At 45.4% G+C, this 20,011-nt stretch overlaps 1 protein-coding gene across 1 annotated transcript in view; it reads left to right on the forward strand.

The window, feature by feature from the left end:
• ANGPT4 (angiopoietin 4) overlaps positions 1-7,007 on the forward strand; it is a 69,452-nt gene extending 62,445 nt beyond the window's left edge. The window contains exon 9 of the mRNA XM_078651718.1: positions 6,162-7,007. Within this exon, the coding sequence (XP_078507844.1) occupies positions 6,162-6,322 (161 nt within the window). The 3' untranslated portion in view covers positions 6,323-7,007. The remainder of the gene's footprint in view (positions 1-6,161) is intronic.
• The last annotated feature ends 13,004 nt before the right edge of the window (positions 7,008-20,011 follow it).

Genomic DNA, 20,011 nt, shown 5'->3' on the forward strand with positions numbered 1-20,011 from the left:
TTGAAAAACAGCCTAAACCGGTCGAAGCCACAAAGAGCGTCAACCCGAAAACACAAAAACCAAAGGTTACAGCACCCAAACCAAAGACTGTGGAACAGGAACTAATTCACCCAGATCCCTCCACAGAAAACCAGTCAAAAATCTACATTGACCCACAAACTGGTAAAGTGACTGTTTATACCAAAAAGAAAAGACCTCTACCAACTGAAGACCTTCCCAAAATCCCACTAAAGAAAAAGAGAGACTGTGCTACCTCTCCTATATTATTTGAACCTATCACTCCAGCTATGCCTACTACTCCTTTTGCACCAACCTCACCTGCACGCTCTGACTACAACCCTGATGAAGATCAGGACGCAGATGTAGGGTTTCGTTATCCACAAAACCCACTTTCAGAGCCAGACACACAGCCATGGGGTGGAGGAGGGGAGCCAGACACTGAAGGGACTCTGCCCATTACAGACCCTGCAGTATACCCTACTAAGCCATCACCCACAGAGGATACAGTAGCATTTAATTCACTACTTGATAGAGCAGCAACCTACCACAATGTAGAGATGCACTCTGATGCACTCTGATGCTATTGAGGAAGACTTCCTCTTTGATACCCTAACGACATCTGAGAGACACGTAAAGACACTCCCAATGCTAAAAGGGGTATTAACACATGCAAGTGACATTTTTAAGGACACTGCTAGAGCACGGGTCATAAACCCTAGAATTGAGAAAAAATACAGGGCTGCACCTATAGATCCTACATACATTAAAGGGCAGTTACTCCTAGATTCCTTAGTGGTGTCCAACGCACGTAAGCGTGCAAACTCACAGACTACTGGAGAGGCCGCTCCTCCAGACAAGGAATCTAAAATCTTTGAGGCATCAGGCAAAAGAGTAGCGGCTCAGGCAGCAAACTCCCGGAGAATAGCCAATACACAGGCCTTGCTGGCCAGATATCATAGGGTGCACTACGACAGTTTAGAAGAAATTCTACAACACTTGCCTGAGCCCTACAAACAGCAGGCAGATGAACTTATACAAGAGGGACAGCTCATCACCAATGCTTCCATTAAATTTGCCCTAGACGCAGCAGACACAGCTGCCAGATCCATCAATACAAGCGTGCTGCTAAGGCGCCACGCGTGGCTTCGTATAATCAGGCTTTAAGAATGAAGTCCAGTCAACAATTCTTAATCAGCCAATCAACCCAGATTTTTTATTTGGTCCAGCAGTTGATTCAATTCTGGACAAAATGAAAAAAGATGCAGAAACTGCAAAGTCTATGGGAGCTCTTTAATCCCAACAACACCGGGGCTCCTTTTGTCGCTCCAATTATAGAGGAGGAGCACGAGGAACATCACAGCAATCCTCCAACCACAAAAGTAACACACAATCCACATATAACAAGAACACCAGTAGGGGTGGTTATAGAGGAAACAATACCAAGGGAAGAGGTTGTGGAGGCAATGCAAATAGATCCTCCACTAACACAAAGCAGTGACTTCTTGGCACTACCCCCAGACCACATAACACCAGTCGGGGGAAGAATACAACAATTTCTGCCAGTCTGATTAAATATTACCACAGACAAGTGGGTCAGACAAATTATCCAACATGCTATTGCCTAGAACTCACCTCAACTCCACCCAACATACCACCCGTGCACCGTCCTATGTCACAGGAACATATAACACTACTTCAGCAAAAGGTCATCAGTACGCTGCAAAAGGGGGCCATAGAACCAGTCCCTCTGCAACATCAGGGAACAGGAGTATACTCCCTATACTTCCTTATTCCAAAGAAGGACGGGTCTCTCAGACCAAATCTGGACCTCAGGTCCCTCAACCTGTACATTCTGTCAGAGCATTTTCACATGCTCACTCTCCAGCAAGTCTTACCATTGCTTCGCAAGGGAGACTTCCTAGCAACATTAGCCCTCAAAGATGCATACTTTCATATACCAATACACCCTGCTCACAGAAAGTATTTAAGGTTCACCATTCAAGGACAACACTACCAGTTCAAGGTCCTACCATTCGGGGTGACAACAGCTCCAACAGTGTTCACCAAATGTCTAGCTACAGTGGCAGCACATCTCAGAAAGCAACACATACATGTGTACCCTTATCTAGATGACTGGCTAATACACGCGCCAACAGCCCAGCAATGTGCCGACCACATGTCAAAAACCATACACCTGCTGCACAGTTTAGGATTCTCACTGAACTACCCAAAGTCACATCTACAACCCTCCCACGTCCAACAGTACCTGGGAGCAACAATAGATACACTGGCAGCAAAAACATATCCCAACACAGTACGGATCCAGGGAATGCAGAAACTAATACAAAAGTTCAAACCCCAACACTCACTACCAGCTCGAGTGTTTATGCAGCTCATAGGCATAATGGCCTTGTGCATATTCATAGTCCCTCATGCAAGACTACATATGTGTCCGGTACAAGAATGCCTAGCAAGGCAGTGGAACCAGGCTCACGGGCAGTTAAAAGACCTAGTGTTGGTGACCAGTCGGGCATACAACTCTCTGCATTGGTGGAATCCACAAAACCTTTGCAAGGGACGACTGTTCCAAGAGCCTATCCCACAAATAGTGTTAACAGCGGACGCATCCCTAGTAGGATGGGGAGCCCATGTCCTACACTACACAGTACAGGGACTCTGGACTGTACAGCAAAGGAAAATGCACATCAACCTGCTGGAGTTGATGGCCATCTTTTTAGCCCTAAAAGCTTTCACTACACACTTACGCAACAAAGCTGTGTTGATCCGGACGGACAACATGACAGCTATGTATTACATTCAAAAGCAGGGAGGAACACACTCACCACAGCTGTCGCACCTAGCTCAAGCAATGTGGAAATGGGCCATTCAGAGGAACATTTTTCTCATGGCAGAACACCTCCCAGGCAAGGACAACCAAGTAGCCGACCTGCTGAGCAGGCACAGCGAACAGATGCACGAATGGGAAATTCACCCCGAAGTGCTCCAACCATTCTTCCGGAAGTGGGGACACCTGGAAATAGATCTGTTTGCCACAAGCGAAAACGCAAAATGCCAGTACTTTGCTGCCAGGTTCCCACATCCGCAGTCGCAAGGCAATGCGATATGGATGAACTGGTCAGGAAAATTTGCGTACGCTTTTCCCCCAGCTCCACTAATACCGCTGGTGGCGCGCAAAATGCGCCAACATTCTCTAACGCTAATCCTAGTTGCTCCCACGTGGGCGAAGCAACCATGGTACACAACGTTCCTAGAACTGTCAGTGGTGCCTCATCAAAGACTGCGACTCACACCCAGTCTTCTAACTCAGAACCATGGACAAATCCAACACCCAGATCCGCAACAGCTGAACATGGCGATCTGGCTCCTGAAATCCTAGAGTTTGGATACCTCAACTTGCCTCCAGACTGCATGAATATTATCAAAGAGGCAAAGAAACCCACTACTAGAGCATGCTATGCGGCAAAAAGGAAACGTTTTGTCATTTACTGTAATAACAATGACATTAACCCACTTGATGCTTCCACTCAAAACATCATTTGCTATCTATTGCACCTACAACGGTGCAATTTAGCCTTTTCATCCATCAGAATACACCTAGCTGTGTTAGCAGCATATCTGCAAAACAGGCAACACCTTTCACTATTTAGGGTGCCAGCAATTAAAGCGTTTATGGAAGGACTTAAATGCGTAATTCCTCCAAGACACCCTCCTTCACCAGTCTGGAATCTAAACGTTGTCTTAACCAGACTAATGGGACCACCTTTTGAGCCACTACACTCATGCGAACTACAATTTCTTACTTGGAAAGTAGCTTTCCATATTGCCATTACTTCGCTTCGAAGAGTTAGTGAGCTGCAAGCCCTAACTATTCAAGAGCCATTCATTTAAGTACATGCAAATAGAGTAGTTCTCAGAACAAACCCTAAATTCATGCCAAAGGTGGTATCCCATTTCCATATAAGTCAAACTATAGAACTGCCGGTGTTCTTTCAGAACCCACAGACAGTAGCCGAGAGGGCCTTGCATACCCTAGATGTCAAAAGAGCTCTGCTATATTACATAGACAGGACTAAAACAATTCGGAAAACAAAACAATTGTTTGTTGCCTTCTCACCACAACACAAAGGTAAGCCTATTTCAAAATCAGGTATAGCCAGATGGATAGTTAAGTGCATCCAAATATGTTATTTAAAGGCAAATGCACCTTAACAGTCCCCCCTAGAGTGCATTCCACACGCAAGCTAGGGGCATCCATGGCCTTCCTGGGAAATATTCCTTTACACGAAATTTGTAGAGCAGCCACATGATCAACCACACACACATTTACAAAACACTATTGTGTAGATGTACACTCCAAACAGCAAGCTGCTGTAGGACAGACTGTTCTCCAAACTCTTTTCCAGACTGCTGCAGCTGACACAGGTAGCCACCGCTAAGGGAGTTACTGCTATACATTCTATGGACAGATATGAATTCAGCAGCCCACATGCCTCGAACGGAATATGCTACTTACCAGTATGCATCGGTTCTTGGCATGTAGGGCTGCTGACATTCATATCGCCCACCCACCTCCCCGGTGCCTGTCGCAGCTGTAGCATTCACTCTTTGCATGGACATCTCTTACTGTACTATACTCCATCTCTGCCACAATGGCGAAAAACAATCTGAGGATGGAGAGGATGCCCATGCGCACTGTAGTCCGAGGGAGGAGCCACCTATCTCGTGATACTTCGAAGACTCTTCCAGGACAACAATGTGCAATCATCCGGACCCAACACTAGGCGGCGATCTATGCACAGATATGAATGTCAGCAGCCCTACATGCCAAGAACCGATGCATACTGGTAAGTAGCATATTCCATATACAACACAAATGTTTTAACTAGGAAAGACCTTAGGAAGAATCAGGTAGTAGGATTGTTGGTGCAATATATATAGACAAACAAACGGGCATAGCTAATTTAGATATAATATAAAAAGCCAAGGAAGAGGCTAGGTCTGAAATTTTAGAAAAAAGACAAATCTTTCCTTCTGCAGCTGCTGAAAGGTAGATTCCAAAAGAAGTGAGGCATATCAGCTTTCTTTCTATATGTTGCATGTATTCTGATGAAGACTGGCTCTCTTCTACGGACGTATATACCCTTTCAGATTGTGTTCTGTCCACGTGGAGGGGGTGACATTTCTTAGTTACGGCACAAATAACCCTTATTTAAAGGGTGCTTTCCTCTTGTCTCGAGGCTGAGTCTTGGGACAAGCGGAAAGCAAAGTTTAATACCCTCTCTGGATTCAACTAGCAAAGTAAAATCATTCTGTGACCCAGATCTCTTTAGACTAAGGAGTCTGCCATGGTGTCCACAATGAGCCATAATTCAGTCAGAGGTTTATTAAGTGTTTTCCCTGCACTCTCACATTAAAATATTCAATACAATATTTAGATGTAAATATGGGCTTTTGCATGAGGAGTGGGTGAAACATCACCTGTGTAACTGTTTTGTAATATTACACTATTTTATTCTGCGTTCCCTTCTAGTAATAGGACCCAATCCCATTATCACCACTAGTACAGGACACTGAACCCTGACACCATTCCTTATAATACCAGGGAATTAAACCATACTACCTGTAATGCCATTCGGGCACCCAACCCTGACATCTGTAATAATGAAGGACACATAAAACCAACACTATACCAACTCCCACATCCTTAATAATATTTAACACCTAACCCCAAACCCATCCGATACAATTCCACTGCACCCAAACTCAACTTCTGTAATTATACAAGTCACATAACTTCACCACCATCCCATATAATAGTAGGACACCAAACCCCATCATCCATAAGAATACTGGGTCACCCACCACATCATTTCTTATGTTATGAAGATGCCTAACCTTAGAATACCACCCTTACGCTGTGTGGAGAGCGATCAATTGAAAAGGGATACCAAAGACAGCTTTGCTACACCTCTTTATTCAAAGTGTTATTTTTCCAGTGTCTGTAAGGTTCTCTGTATCAAATGTCCCCCACTTCTGGGATTTACTGAATGAGCTTGACTGCAAGGGGGGTAAAATGTGTGCCAGCACTGAGGCATGCCACAGGCTTGTTTAACATGTGCAGTTTATTTTCTTCTCTTTAGGGTGGTGGTTTGATGCATGTGGACTGTCCAACCTGAATGGCATTTACTACTCCGCCAAACAGCATCTACGGAAACTGAACGGCATTAAATGGCATTACTTTCGGGGTCCCAGCTACTCTCTGAGGAGTACACGCATGATGATACGCCCAGTGGACTTCTGACAAGATACTGAGAAGAAGGCACATGCACTAGATAACAAGGAGAAAGAGACTGGAGCAAAGGCAGAACATTGACTTGAGTTTACTAGGAATGTCAAATGTTCTAAAAGAACTGCTGAGGCCCCAAGTATACTTCTCATGGCCTATGAACATGGAACAAGCATTCACATCACACCAAGAGTACAGTTCTCAGCAAACTTCAGGTACCAGCATCCACCTCATCCGCTCAGCTTCTTCCCACCACACAAAGATAGTGCACTCAATCACATGTGATTCTAACTCCCTAGGGTCGGTATACCAAGAGCACACCTACTATCAGACCCCCCTGCAAGCTGCTTCAAACAGCCTCAAACACCATGAAGTATTTTTTCTTTTTTTTTTAAATAGAAGGTACCCAGCAAATGATGTGTACCACTGGACTTGCAAAACTTAAATTAACTGGTTCGAAAATCCCATAACAGGCCAACTCATTACCAATTTTTGTAGTGTACTACGATTTGGTGGGGAGTAGTAACACACACATTATCTTATGTTACAAATTCAGGAACTCAACATTAGTGGCAATTAAAAATACATTTTTTATCAATGATGATGTTAAATATATTTATATTACAAAGAATTTTTATGGAATACATGTATCAATTTACCAGTATTTCTTAAACAGTCCAAACCATTGCACAGTTCTTGAGCCGGGATCGTCCTTCACAGTTTTTGAAACATCTGATAAGACAGTCACAATGATCGTTGGTCCGCGTCCAATAACAGCATACATGGTGTTCACAGGTATAATAGTACAATTTGGGCACCAGCTCTAATGATCTTTAATCAATACAGAAAAGCCTCATATAGCATTCATAACAATTTTCATATGCAATAGTTTATTAACAGATCATATCAGATACTCAGAGTCAAGATCAGATATCTCAATTCAACCTGATACATCCACTTCTACCCTCAGCTATCACCAGTGGTGGCTGTCGCCACTCTAAAGTGGTGAGGCAGCACGGGAGTGGGGTGGGGCTGGGGGCTTACGGGAATAAAAATTAATGAAAAGACTCACCTGCCGCTGACACCGCCGGCCGCCTCAGTGCAACTTTTCTCCCGGCAGTCCATGGGCCACAAAGCACAGGCTCCTCACTCAATCCAGATGCTGCTCTCATGCTATACCTAGCACAAGAGAAGTGCCGGGATTGGCCTGAGCAGGTTGGTCTGGCGCTCGCTCAGGCACAGGGAGCCTGTGCCTTTTTCCCTACCTGGCTGCAACACAGCTGTATTGGAGAAATAGAACTGTGCATGTGGTTTTTTTTTTTGACCGTCCTAAGATAGCCAGCCAAACCGACATGCGCACTTACAGTGCCCACCACTCCTCCTCCCTGCCATGGCCAGGCCCGCCCTAGACCCCATCGGCTTTGGCTCAGTCAGGCAGGGATAAATAAAATGATAATAACATTGTGTTTGAGGCATGTGAGCTGTAGATCACATGCTGTGCATAGCTCGCCATCTAGTGTTGGGTCCAGGTGTGTACACTTTGTTTTTCTTAGAAGAGGTCTTTCCAGTCACGAGGTAGGTGACTCCTCCTTTCAGTGATAGTGCACATGGGCGGGCATCAACTCCATTATTAGATTGTTTTTTTCCGCCATTGGGTTCGGACGTCTATTGCTGCGGATGATTAGGCATGTAGGTGACATCTTTAATGACCTAGTCAGAGCTCGTATTCTTACCCCTAGCGTATACAAGAAGTACAAGCCAGCACCATTGGACCCATTATATATAAGGGGACAGTTACCACTAGACTCCCTGGTTGTGTCCAATGCAAGGAAAAGAGCTAACTCCCAAACAACAGGTGATTCTCCACTCCCGGATAAAGAATCCAAACGTATTGATGCTTCAGGGAAAAGGGTGGCCTCTCAGGCAGCGAATTACTGGCATGTCTCCAATACTCAGGCATTGCTAGCACGATATGACTGTGTGCACTGGAACGAGATGTAGCAATTGATCCAATATTTGCCCCAGGAACACAGATCTAAAGCACAAGACCTGGTGCGTGAAGAACAACATTTCTAACAACGTAATAAGATGTTCCCTAGATGCTGCAGACACTGCTGCTAGAGCTATAAACACTAGTGTCATTTTAAGGAGGCATGCCTGGCTTTGCATATCTGGGTTCAAACCTGAGGTTCAAACCTCCATATTAAATACACCCTTTGATAAGGAACATCTATTTGGCCCAGTGATAGATTTTTCACTAGAGAAAGTAAAGAAAGGCACTAAAGTGGCCAAATCCATGGCAGCCTTTCAGTCAACACAAAGCCATGGTTCCTTTCGGCGCTCTTATTACCACAGGGGTTCTAAAAATACCTCCTTGGAGACCACCTCCACCTACAAGCGCAATAACCAACCCTCTCCATCTAGGGGTTACTTCAGAGGGGGTTACAGAGGTAACAACGGCAGGGGCAGGGGTTCAAACACACGCGCCTCCCCCTCCAATACAAAGCAGTGACTTGCCTCCACTTCCTCACGACCACTTAACACCTGTCAGGGGAAGATTGTCAGATTTCCTACCAATCTGGCAGTCAATAACAACAGACATCTGGGTACTACAAATTTTGCGTTCTGGTTACTGCTTGGTGTTCATCAACACTCCTCCAAACATTCCAGCAAAGTCACTCAAACTGTCACCAGATCACCTACACCTCCTCAAATAAGATTTTCAGACTTTACTTCTAAAAGGGGCTATAGAGCCCGTACCACCCCAACATCACGGGTCAGGCGTGTACTCCTTTTACTTCCTAATACCCAAAAAAGATGGTTCTCTCAACCGATATTAGATCTCAGAGAACTCAATCTTTCCATTCAGTCAGATAATTTCCACATGGTAACACTTCAACAAGTATTTCCTCTATTGCAGAAAGGTGACTTTCTGTCTTTTCTAGATTTAAAAGACGCCTACTTTCATATTCCAATCGACCCTGCTCATCGCAAATTCCACAGGTTTGTGGTCGCGGTCAACACCGCCAGTACAGGGTACTCCCATTCGGAGTCACTATGGCCCCCAGAGTCTTCACAGTGTCTGGCGGTAGTAGCTGCTCAACTAAGAAGACAAAGCATCCATGTCTTCCCATACTTGGATGACTGGCTCATCAAAGACAGCATGTACCAGCAATGTTGTCAGCATACTTTCAGAACGATTCAGTTACTACATCAACTAAGGGTTCACAATCCATGTGACAAAATCACATCTCCAACTAGCCAACCCTACTGAGGACTACCTAGGAGCCACGCTAGATACTAAAAAAAACTCTGGCCTTTCCCAGCCCAGCCAGAATTCAAAATATTCAGTCTTTAGTTCTCCAGTTTCAACCCAATCATTGGATTTCAGCTTGGGTTTATATGCAACTGCTGGGAATGATGGCATCGTGCATCATTATCGTCCCCCATACCAGACTGCACATGCGTCCACTTCAAGAATGCTTAGCCAGTCAGTGGAACCAGTCACCAGGTCTATTGACCGACCTAGTGTTGGTAAGCGGCCGTACTCATTGCTCTCTGCAGTGGTGGAACACACAAAATTTGTCAAAAGGACGGCCATTCATAGACCCATGAATAGTACTAACAGCAGACACGACTCTCTCTGGCTGGGGAGCTCATCTACAACAGCACACAGTGCAAGGCCTATGGAGTCAACAGCAGAAGTTGCTCCACATCAATCATCTAGACCTGCTTGCAATCTTTCGAGCACTCAAGGTGTTTCAGACTCACCTGGGGGGCAAAGATGTCTTGGTTCGTACAGACAACATGACAGCCAAGTATTACATACAAAAACAGGGGGGACACACTCTCTCCAACTGTCCCACTTAGCCCAAGACATCTGGAGGTGGGCCATTCACCACAAACTTTATCTCCTTGTGGACCACCTCCCAGGAGTTAACAACCAGATTGCAGATCTCCTCAGCAGGCAGAGGTAGCAAATACACGAATGGGAACTCCACCCTCAGGTTCTCCTCCCATACTTTCAACATTGGGGAGTCCCTCGCATAGACCTGTTCACCACACACCAAAACGCAAAATGCCGAAGCTTCGCCTCCAGGTACCCACACCCGCAATCCAAGGGCAATGCACTATGGATGAACTGGTCAGGAATATTTGCCTACACTTTTCCGCCTCTCCCACTCATTCCATTAGTGGTTCACAAGCTCATGAAAACATCTCTCACATCAATCCTAGTAGCTCCCACATGGGCACGTCAACCGTGTTTCACAACCCTGTTGGAGCTATCTCTGGTTCTGCATCAAAAGCTGCTTTTAACCTCCAGTCTCTTCACACAGAGCCGTGGAGAAATCAGATATCCAGATCCCAAACAGCTGAACCTCGCGATCTGCCTCCTGAAGTCTTAGAGTTTGGTTACTTAAACCTTCCACCAGAATGTATGACTATCATTAGGGAGGCTAGAAGACCTACTACTAGGGCCTGCTATGCAGCTAAGTGGAAACGATTTATTGTTTATTGTGGTAACAACCATATCAACCCTCTTGATACTTCAATACAAAATATCACCTGCTATATGTTACACATGCAACAGTCAGCATCGGCTTACACCTCCATCAGACTACACCTAGCGGCAATAGATGCATATCTACAAAATAGAAAGCATTTGTCGTTGTTTAGAGTACCAGTGATCAAATCCTTCATGGAAGGACTAAAAAGAGTCCTACCACCTAAACTTCCACCTGCTCCAGTGTGGAATATTAACATAGTCCTCACAAGATTAATGTGCCCACCTTTTGAGCCCATGCACAAATGCGAACCACAGTTCCTCTCCTGGAAAACTGCTTTCCTCATTGCAATCACTTCATTAAGGAGAGTGAGTGAACTACATGATTTAACCATACAAGAACCCTTTTTCCAACTACACAGAGACAAAGTGGTTCTTCGTACCAATCCCAAATTTTTACCTAAGGTAGTATCTGCATTTCACATAAATCAGTCGGGAGAATTACCCGTATCCTTCCCTCAAGCTGATTCAGTGGCAGAACAAGCTCTACACACCTTAGATGTTGGAAGAGCACTTATGTACTACATTGAAAGGACAAAATCTTTTCATAAAACAAAACAACTCTTTGTTGCTTTCGCGCCACCACATAAGGGCAATCCTATTTCCAAATCAGGTATTGCAAGATGGATTGTTAAGTGCATTCAAACCTGCTATGCGAAAGCAAAGATAACTCTAACTGTACCTCCTAGGGCACATTCCACTCACAAGTTAGGGGCCACTATGGCTTTTTTGGGAAACATTCTCATAGTTGACATTTGCAAAGCTGCAAGATGGTCTACACCGCACACATTCACTAAACACTATTGTGTAGATGTCTTAGTGAGACCACAAGCCAATGTGGGTCAAGCAATACTTAACACACTATTTCAGACAACTCCAAAAGCTACAGGTTAGCCACCGCTTTGAGAGGATACTGCTATGTAGTCTATGCACAGCATGTGATCTCCAGCTCACATTCCTCAAATGGATAATGTTACTTACCCAGTAAGCATCTGTTTTTGGCATGTAGAGCTGTAGATTTACATGCGCCCACCCAACTCCCTGGATACCTGTATCTGCTGTTATTCTCTATTTAATTTACATACATACACATGGACAGCTCTATTCTTTACTATTACTCCATTCTCACCCTCTGCAGCAAATAATCTAACAATGGAGTCGATGCCCATGCGCACTGTCACCGAAAGGAGGAGTCACCTACCTTGTGCCTGGAAAGACTTCCTCATAGAAAAACAAAGTGCAAACATCCTGACCCAACACTAGATGGCTACTTATGTACAGCATGTGAATCTACAGCTCTACATGCCAACAACAGATGCTTACTGGGTAAGTAACATTATCCTTTATTTTCATTTTATTTATCTTCTGCGGGCTCCTCTACCATTATGGAGGAGCCGCGCCCAGCTACCACCAAGGATTACTCTCATCCAGCCGCAGCTACTCCATCTGCACCATATCTAGCCCCCTTTTTTGGCTACCTCTTCAAATAGACATTATGTTCTGCAAGCCATGGCTGCTTGCAGCCACTGAGGATCATATTCAGTAGGTCCTTTTTAAAAGGTCATACCCAGGACGTTCAAGTCTTCCACAGCCACCTGTATCTTTGGATCACCACTGCCTGACTAACTTGACTATTACCAGCCACTGGTGGCCATCTTCTATGGCATCACTGATCTCAGTGCAGCCTAGAACCCTATGCCAAAAACCATTACTAGCTTCTTGGGGTACCACCTGCACGCTTAACCAAACCTTGTGAATCAAAGTATCTTCAACCTCACACAGCTAACATCCACTCTTCCCAATGACTTTCCCACCAGTTGAAGTTTACAATCTTTCTGTTGCTGCGCACATCTCGCATGTGTTACTATCCCTTCCTATAACACACCAGTTGCGTCTGCTTCCTAGAAGCAGCGAGGCGGCGGGTGGGGGAAAAGGGGCGGGGGGACATCAGATAAACAAAAAGAAAATCACTTACCTCCCGGCCGGCCGCCACTACCTCTCCTGTGTCCCGTCACATCCTCTTCCTGGCTTCTTGTTAGAAACAGGAAGCACCAGGGTTCCCACGCTCCCCGCAGCCAATCACAAACCTGCAATGCAGCATTGTGAGTGGTTTGACCCCTGTGACACGGAGCTCAGCCAGGGGCTGGAGGGGTGGGCATGTTCTCCACGCAGGCTGTAATGCAGCCTACATGGAGAATAGGGAAGTGCGCATGACTGTTTTACAGTCCTTGCACACAGGCGTGTTCTACCACTCCTCCCCTGCTCTGCAGCCCTGCCCCCTCACTTACGCTGCCACAGCAGGAGGACAAAACAAAATGCATTACGTTATCATTTTATTTTTTCCTTTCTTTTGCTGCTTCCTGGAAGTGGGGTGAGGCTCCTCCGTCTTAGTGGAGGAGCCGCCACTGTAACATACCCATCCTCAATCAGATATCTTCATCACTGTTCACAGCCACAGTCATTGAGAATTCTAAGATCAAGCGGAGACATCTGAAATTCACCAACGGGGAGAGCAGGTCAAGCAGATTTTCCCCGCAGAACGCCTGGTTTCAGGACAAAGCCATGCAGATCTTTTTGGGAAGATGGAGGCTGAAGAAGCAGACGACAACTTTGTAAGGACGTTCGTAGAGAGAGACAAGTGCTTAGCTGGGGAGATTTAAGCACCAGATTGAAGACTCTGGGTGAATGAGTCATATATGCTTCAGGAAGAGTGATTGGCTGCTAGCCATGACGAGGATCAACTTCAAACCACCGGTCTTCTGTGCACAGCTAAACCCAAGCCTAATTAAATAACTGCTACCGTGTGACCCAAACAAGCCCCCAGTAGGTTTGCCACCTAACTCAGTGCTTTCTGGACACATGCTTTCAGTTCTGGGCTTTTCTGAGAAAAATTGTTATCATCAAGTGCATTGGTGCAATTGTCTCAAAAGAGGTAACCCAATATTTTGGCTCCCAGAATGCACTAGGGTGTCAATGTAAGCCCAAGACTGGAAACATGGTGTTCCGATGGCATGAACTGAGGTGGCAACTCTTAGTTCGAACTTCCAAAACCATCCCCTACAGCGCAGTTTGAGGCACAAACGCCTGCGGTGGAAATCCTTTCATGCACCAGACTCTGCTTGTGGAACCTCCTAACCTTGCCCCTGCATATAACTCCTTCCCCCATACGGAAGGCTGACCTAGACCCATCTAATGCTTCTCAGACTACCCCATTTGCAACCCACAACTCTTTCACACTGCAACCTCCCTTCCACCCCATAGCTGACGAGGCATATTGAAGAAGCAGAAACGTGGCGGTGGGAGATATATTTTTAAAAATGAATATTCCAATAGGGACAATGACATGGGTTTGAGATTTGAACCTGAGTCCGGGTCACTCAGTTTACACTGGAAAGCTGTGAAGGGTATGAAGTAGATGATGCATAACATTCCAAAATCTTGGACCCAAAAGGAGCTCCATGGCGGGATGTGCCAGACGGTGGCTACAACTGGTACGTGTTTCAGAATCATGAACTGCCCTCGATCAAGGGTGCCAATAGCACAATCGATACCGACACAGGGGGGCTCCTCATAATGTGAGAATTCATCAGAGACCACGTGAATGCCATGTAATTAATGCAGCACGCGAAACGGGCTCCAGTCCATGGAAAAGTCAATGCACATCTGCTAAGGGCCAAAGATTTCTTGTAAGGGACTTTCTTTCAGTGCTGTAGACATGCTCTCATAAGTTAAGATGATAGACTCTGCTTGAGTCTGTTGGTGGCCGACTGACTGTATTTATATCGATGTCAACATTTGAGCTTCTCGAATAAACACAAACAAAACTGAGAATACTGCTAGTGTGTGAGACCGCTTAAGGGAGAGTGAGGGGTTTAGGGAGTGCTACAAATCTCACTAGAGGAAGACTGACAGAGCCTTAGCTTTCTTTGGTCTGCCTCAATGTCCCATAAGTCTCTCTCGCGTGTCTGGATATATTGTTCAAGTTGTTGTTTGACCCCATAGGTAGGCTTGAGACATGCCCTTTGGACAACCGTCTTCATTGTCTCCCAGGCCGTGGCTCTACTCCCGGAGGTGCCCCGGTTCTCGTGAAAATTGCCTGTTAGTGTGTTTCTAACTATTGCTTCAAATGGAGGGTCAGTCAGTCTGACAGTACCTTTGCTGGTCTCAGGCACTATCAGAAAGCATGGGGTGATGTGGAGGTAGGACCACTGGTAGAGTTGTAGGAATGCTCCTGACAGCACTGTTAGTATAGCAGGGAGGACTGAACTTCTGACTAGGGATGCACTGGAGTATTAAAATAGGTGCTGCTTTTTGTCAGGATTTAGTGGCATTGATGCAGCCAGGAGTGTAATAAAATTTGAAGCTCCTGTGAAGTATGCGGAGACGCTCCCTCACACCCAGACAAACTTTCAGGGTGAAGTGATGGAGGAACCTAGGATGCCAAGCCCCCAATGGGGAAGAGAAGACCCTATGTTACAACCCTGGGTTAGGGCTGTGGGTGTGCCCAGGCAGTAATAGAATAGCAATGCCCTGGGTCCAAGGTCCCCTGCATACTGTAGTGTCACCTGAATGAAAAGGCAGACACTGGGTAGTCGGCTTGTTGTTTCTTTTTATTGCTCGTTCTTTTCCTTACACTACACTCTTTATCCCTTCCTCTGTAACACGTAACAAACTCGACCCCTCCTACCTCTGACAGGGTTCCTGTTCCGGTGCGCGGTAGAGGAGTCGCTTTCCCCAGGGTCCTATTCCCTGTCCCACACATACCTTCTAAAATTTGTACCATTGTCCACTAGATTCTTTTCCTGGCTTGCCATATGCTTTTCTTCTGGTGATCTTGACAATCTACTTAACACTGGAAGTGCTCCATGTCGTACTGTTACCAGAGACACTTTTGGTGGTGGGGGGGGGGGGGTGGCGGGTGTCTCCCAAAGTGACCTCACAATGTGTTGGTGAGAGTGACTACTAACCCCTCAACCTAGGCTGTGACTCACTGGCATCTTAAGAATTTGTGGGGTCTGATGAGGCATATGTTAAAACTTAGTTTTAACATATGCCTTAGTTTTCTGGACAATTTGAATTCTTTATCCATTTTTAGCTAATTGAGGCCCTCATGATGCCAAACAAAACTGAATTATATGTTAACATTTCAGAAATGGAGGCTTGCAAAAACAGCTGAAAGCTCAGGATGCCCAGAACCCACCAGCAAAAGAAAGCTTGAACAAACATTGATGACGTTATTTCTTTTTGCCCTTGGATGTAAACATGTTTTGGTTCTTTCAGCAAGATTCTACATTGTACTCAGCGTCCAACCAGCCTGATCCTCTCATTGCGGGAAAGACAGGGTATTGGTGACATGGTGGATATTGACTGAACAGGTGCATATTGTTAAATTAAACACATTTACATAGCACTTAAATTGTACCTTTAATTGTTAGATATTTGTAATCACAAATAAATCCCCCTTCGCCGCAGGCATTCTCTCTTCAATATTGAAAATCGAACTCTGCTATCTAAATTTTCATTATTCCATTGGGTGAAATCTGATCATTTTCTCCTTAATTCTCTTACCCGTTCCATGCTCCACCTCTCCTTTTTGTCTACAAGTACATTTCTCTGGCTAGAAAGTGACCTCTGACACTGCTGAGTAAGAGAAATGGGAGGAGAGGGTAGGCTCGAGAATGATAGAGAGTTGGATGGAATTGCGCTAGAGTTGTTGTGGGAGAGGAGAAGCAGCGATGGGGAAGAGGTGGAAAGATAGTTTAGTTCTGAAAAGATATATGAAATAGAGAAAGGTGAAATAACCAGAAAAAAATAGAGGTAATAGAGGAGGGTGTAGGTGGAGAACGAAACAGTAGCGGCTGGTATCCTGGCTGAGTGGCAGGGCGGGGAGACAAACGACGACAATAAAATAACAAAAAATAATAATAACTTGCCTACTGTATCATTGCTCTTCTGCTCCTCACTAGCACAGGCTACCAGAATCCCCTGCAACCAATCCTGACGCTGCTCTCATGCCTCATCAGGATTGGCTTGAGCACCCTAAATTTATGCCTGTGCCTGCTGTCTTGGCAACAATGCTTGGGTTGGAGACCGATTCAGTGCACATCCCGATTTGGCCGGCCAAACCCACATGCACACTGACAACAGTACCCACCAATCCGCCTCCATGGCTGCCCCAACGATGGCCCCGCCCCCAAGACTCGCCTAGTAGAGAAAAATAAGATCCTATTAAACCTGGTTTATTTACATTTTATTTTTCAATTTTTGCAGCTGGTGGCAGTTTTCCTCCGCTATAGCAGAGGAACCCCGCTGGAACGAAAGGCAGGAAGATGAGTGTGATTTTAAAGTGAGTGAGAGAAGAAGGGAGATATTGAGGTAAAGTGAGGGAAATCTATAGAAAGGGAGAGGGACAGTGTAGTCTAAGGAGTAAGACAGCCGGAGAGGTAAGGTATGAAAAGAAGTATGTTATAGAGAGGTAGAGGCAGAAAGCATGTAGTATACAGAGGGGTTGAGAATAACATAAGGATGCAAGGTAGAGTGGGAGTGTGAAGGAGAAAGCGGCAAACTGAGAAGTACAGAAAGACCGGTCAGGTAAAGAGAATGGTGAGGCGGTCAGAAAAGTAGAGGGAGTGAGGAGAAATGAGGAGAGAGAACAGAGGTGAAATTGGGGTGCAAAGGTGAAATAGAGGAAGGGGGCTCAGGTTACTACAGAGGAAGGGTAGAAACAAGTAAAAAGATGTATAATGAAAAAGGTAGGACGAGGGGAGGCAGTGAGAGTGAATTGAAATAGGAAATAAGTGTAGAGGGATAAGGGAAAAGATGTAAGCATAACAGAGGAAGTGGTAGCGAGAAAACAGTAAGGTAGTGAGAAAGCTCATGTGAAAGGAACAGAGGTAGAAAAAGATGGAAGATGAAGTGAGGTAGAGGATGTATGCTGGAGGACATTAAGAAGTTACCTAGTGAGAGAAATGAGGTGGTGCGAGTTGTGATGGTGGTGAGAGAGATGTGAGTTTGAAAGAATTAATGTAGAGAGAAGGGCATGAAGTAGAGAGGTGAGAGAAAGCGAGCAGGCTGAGAGAGAGGTACAGAGATTTCCATTTACAAAAACAAGCATTCATTGAACCAATTGCACCAGATTACAGCTGTGTGAAAACACAACCTACATATGACCACATCTCATATATGGCATCTTCAGTCAGTCCTGACACTTTAGTAAAGCACAAATAGATGTAGACCTGTATTTCCTGGTGTACAGCAAAGAAATCACACAAAAATTTGCCAAACTGCAAATTGGTTATATGTACCAACAAGTTTATCACACGCACAGCTGCCAAGTTTTCCAGGTCCAAGCATAATGTACTACTCTACTCCTGTTTTGTTTTTTATCTTTGATTTCTGGGACTTGTAGTCCTGTTTTATAATGCAATGAACAAGTGTTACAATTGGGGGTCTCTAGTTGGCTGAGGCAGGTACCTTAGTCCAAATAGGGACCCTTGCTTCTAGTCAGGGAAAGGAGGGACACACTCTTAGATAACCCCTGCTCATCCCATGGTAGCTTGGCACGAGCAGCCAGGCTTATCTCCAAGGCAATGTGTAAGTATTTGCAACTTCACTCCCAGTAACACAGTAATAACACCACAAATGGACACCACACTGATTTATATAGAAATAGCTGTATATTTATCAAAAGTAATACGATGAGACCAAATGATAGAAATCCAACTTAAGCGTGTGCGTAGCATATCACTCTGCCGGTTATTAGGCAAGCAATCACTTATAGGTTCATGCGGTATTAATGAGCAGTTCACAATGATCTAATGCAGTCCCAATGCAATGATATGCAGTTCGTAATGTAGTAATAACTCAGTCCTTAATGCACGTACTAATGCAGTTCGTAACGCAGGAATAATGCAGGTTGTAATGCAAGAATAATGTGATTCATAACGCAAGAATAATGCAATTCGTAATGCAAAAAGTAGGCAAGTCGTAATGCAATAATCAGGCAGTTCGTAATGCAAGGATAATGCGATTCATAATGCAAAAATCAGGTAGTTTGTAATGAAAGAATAATGCGATTTGTAATGCAATAATTAGGCAGTTCGTAATGTAAGGATAATGCAACTCGTAATGCAAAAATCAGGCAGTTCGTAATGCAAGAATAATGCGTATGCCAATTGGCGCAGTCAACTTGGGCCCCTACTAGGCCCCAACACCAGAGATAATGGTCCTGAGCTTAAAGGGTCGGCCCAGTACTGCTGGGCAGGTATGGGCCGCTCTGGTACTCAGCGCGTCTAATGCAGTTCTGCGGGAGAGAGCTTGGAGCACTCCTGTACTCCTCCTGCACGCCTCCCAGGCTCGGGCCGGCGGCGGTGATCCTCTCTAAAAGCCTCAGTTATGATGACAGCTCAGGCCACAAACAGCAATTCAGCAGCGTGGATGATGTTTCACGCTGCGGGGCAATGCGATCATGGGGCACCTCATAAACAGTACCACGGACCACACAGCAGTCTTCCAGAAAACCTATAGCACATTGTGTCTCGGGCCGGTGGCGGTGATCCTCACTCACAGCCTCAGTTACGGTGACGGCTCGGGCCTCAACCAGCAATACAGCAGCGTGGACGATGTTTCACGCTGCGGGGGCAATAGGATCATGGCCACCTCATAAACAGTACCGTGCACCACACGGCAGTCTCAGGCATGCAAAAGCACCACGCACCAGACGTCGCTGAGACACAGTTGGAAACTTTTATATTCCTGAGTTTCCACAACAGGGGACCAGCTCTCCTCTGGCCCTTGGAGATGTGCTACTTCAGGGCACAGCACACAGCAAAGTCCTCACAAGCAGGGGTATACAGCACACAACAAAGTCCCTTGTCCTCTCCTTAGTCAAATCAGAAAACTGCAGGCCAGCCCCAGAACACACAGCAGTCTCTTCAGCAGATGTCTTTAGCAGATGTTCCTCTTGATCACAAAGTAGGTTCAATCCTTTTTCGATCTGGATTTCAGTCTTGAGTTCAGGGGTTTCAGCTCTCACACTTATACCCCTAAATGCGTTTGAAGTTTTTGTGTGCAGGGGGCTCTGACCCCAGTCCAAACCAGACCTGGTTGTCTTCCTGCCAGTGCACACCCTCTTCCTTTGA

Source organism: Lissotriton helveticus, chromosome 7, assembly GCF_964261635.1.
Source record: "Lissotriton helveticus chromosome 7, aLisHel1.1, whole genome shotgun sequence".
NCBI lineage: Eukaryota > Metazoa > Chordata > Amphibia > Caudata > Salamandridae > Lissotriton > Lissotriton helveticus.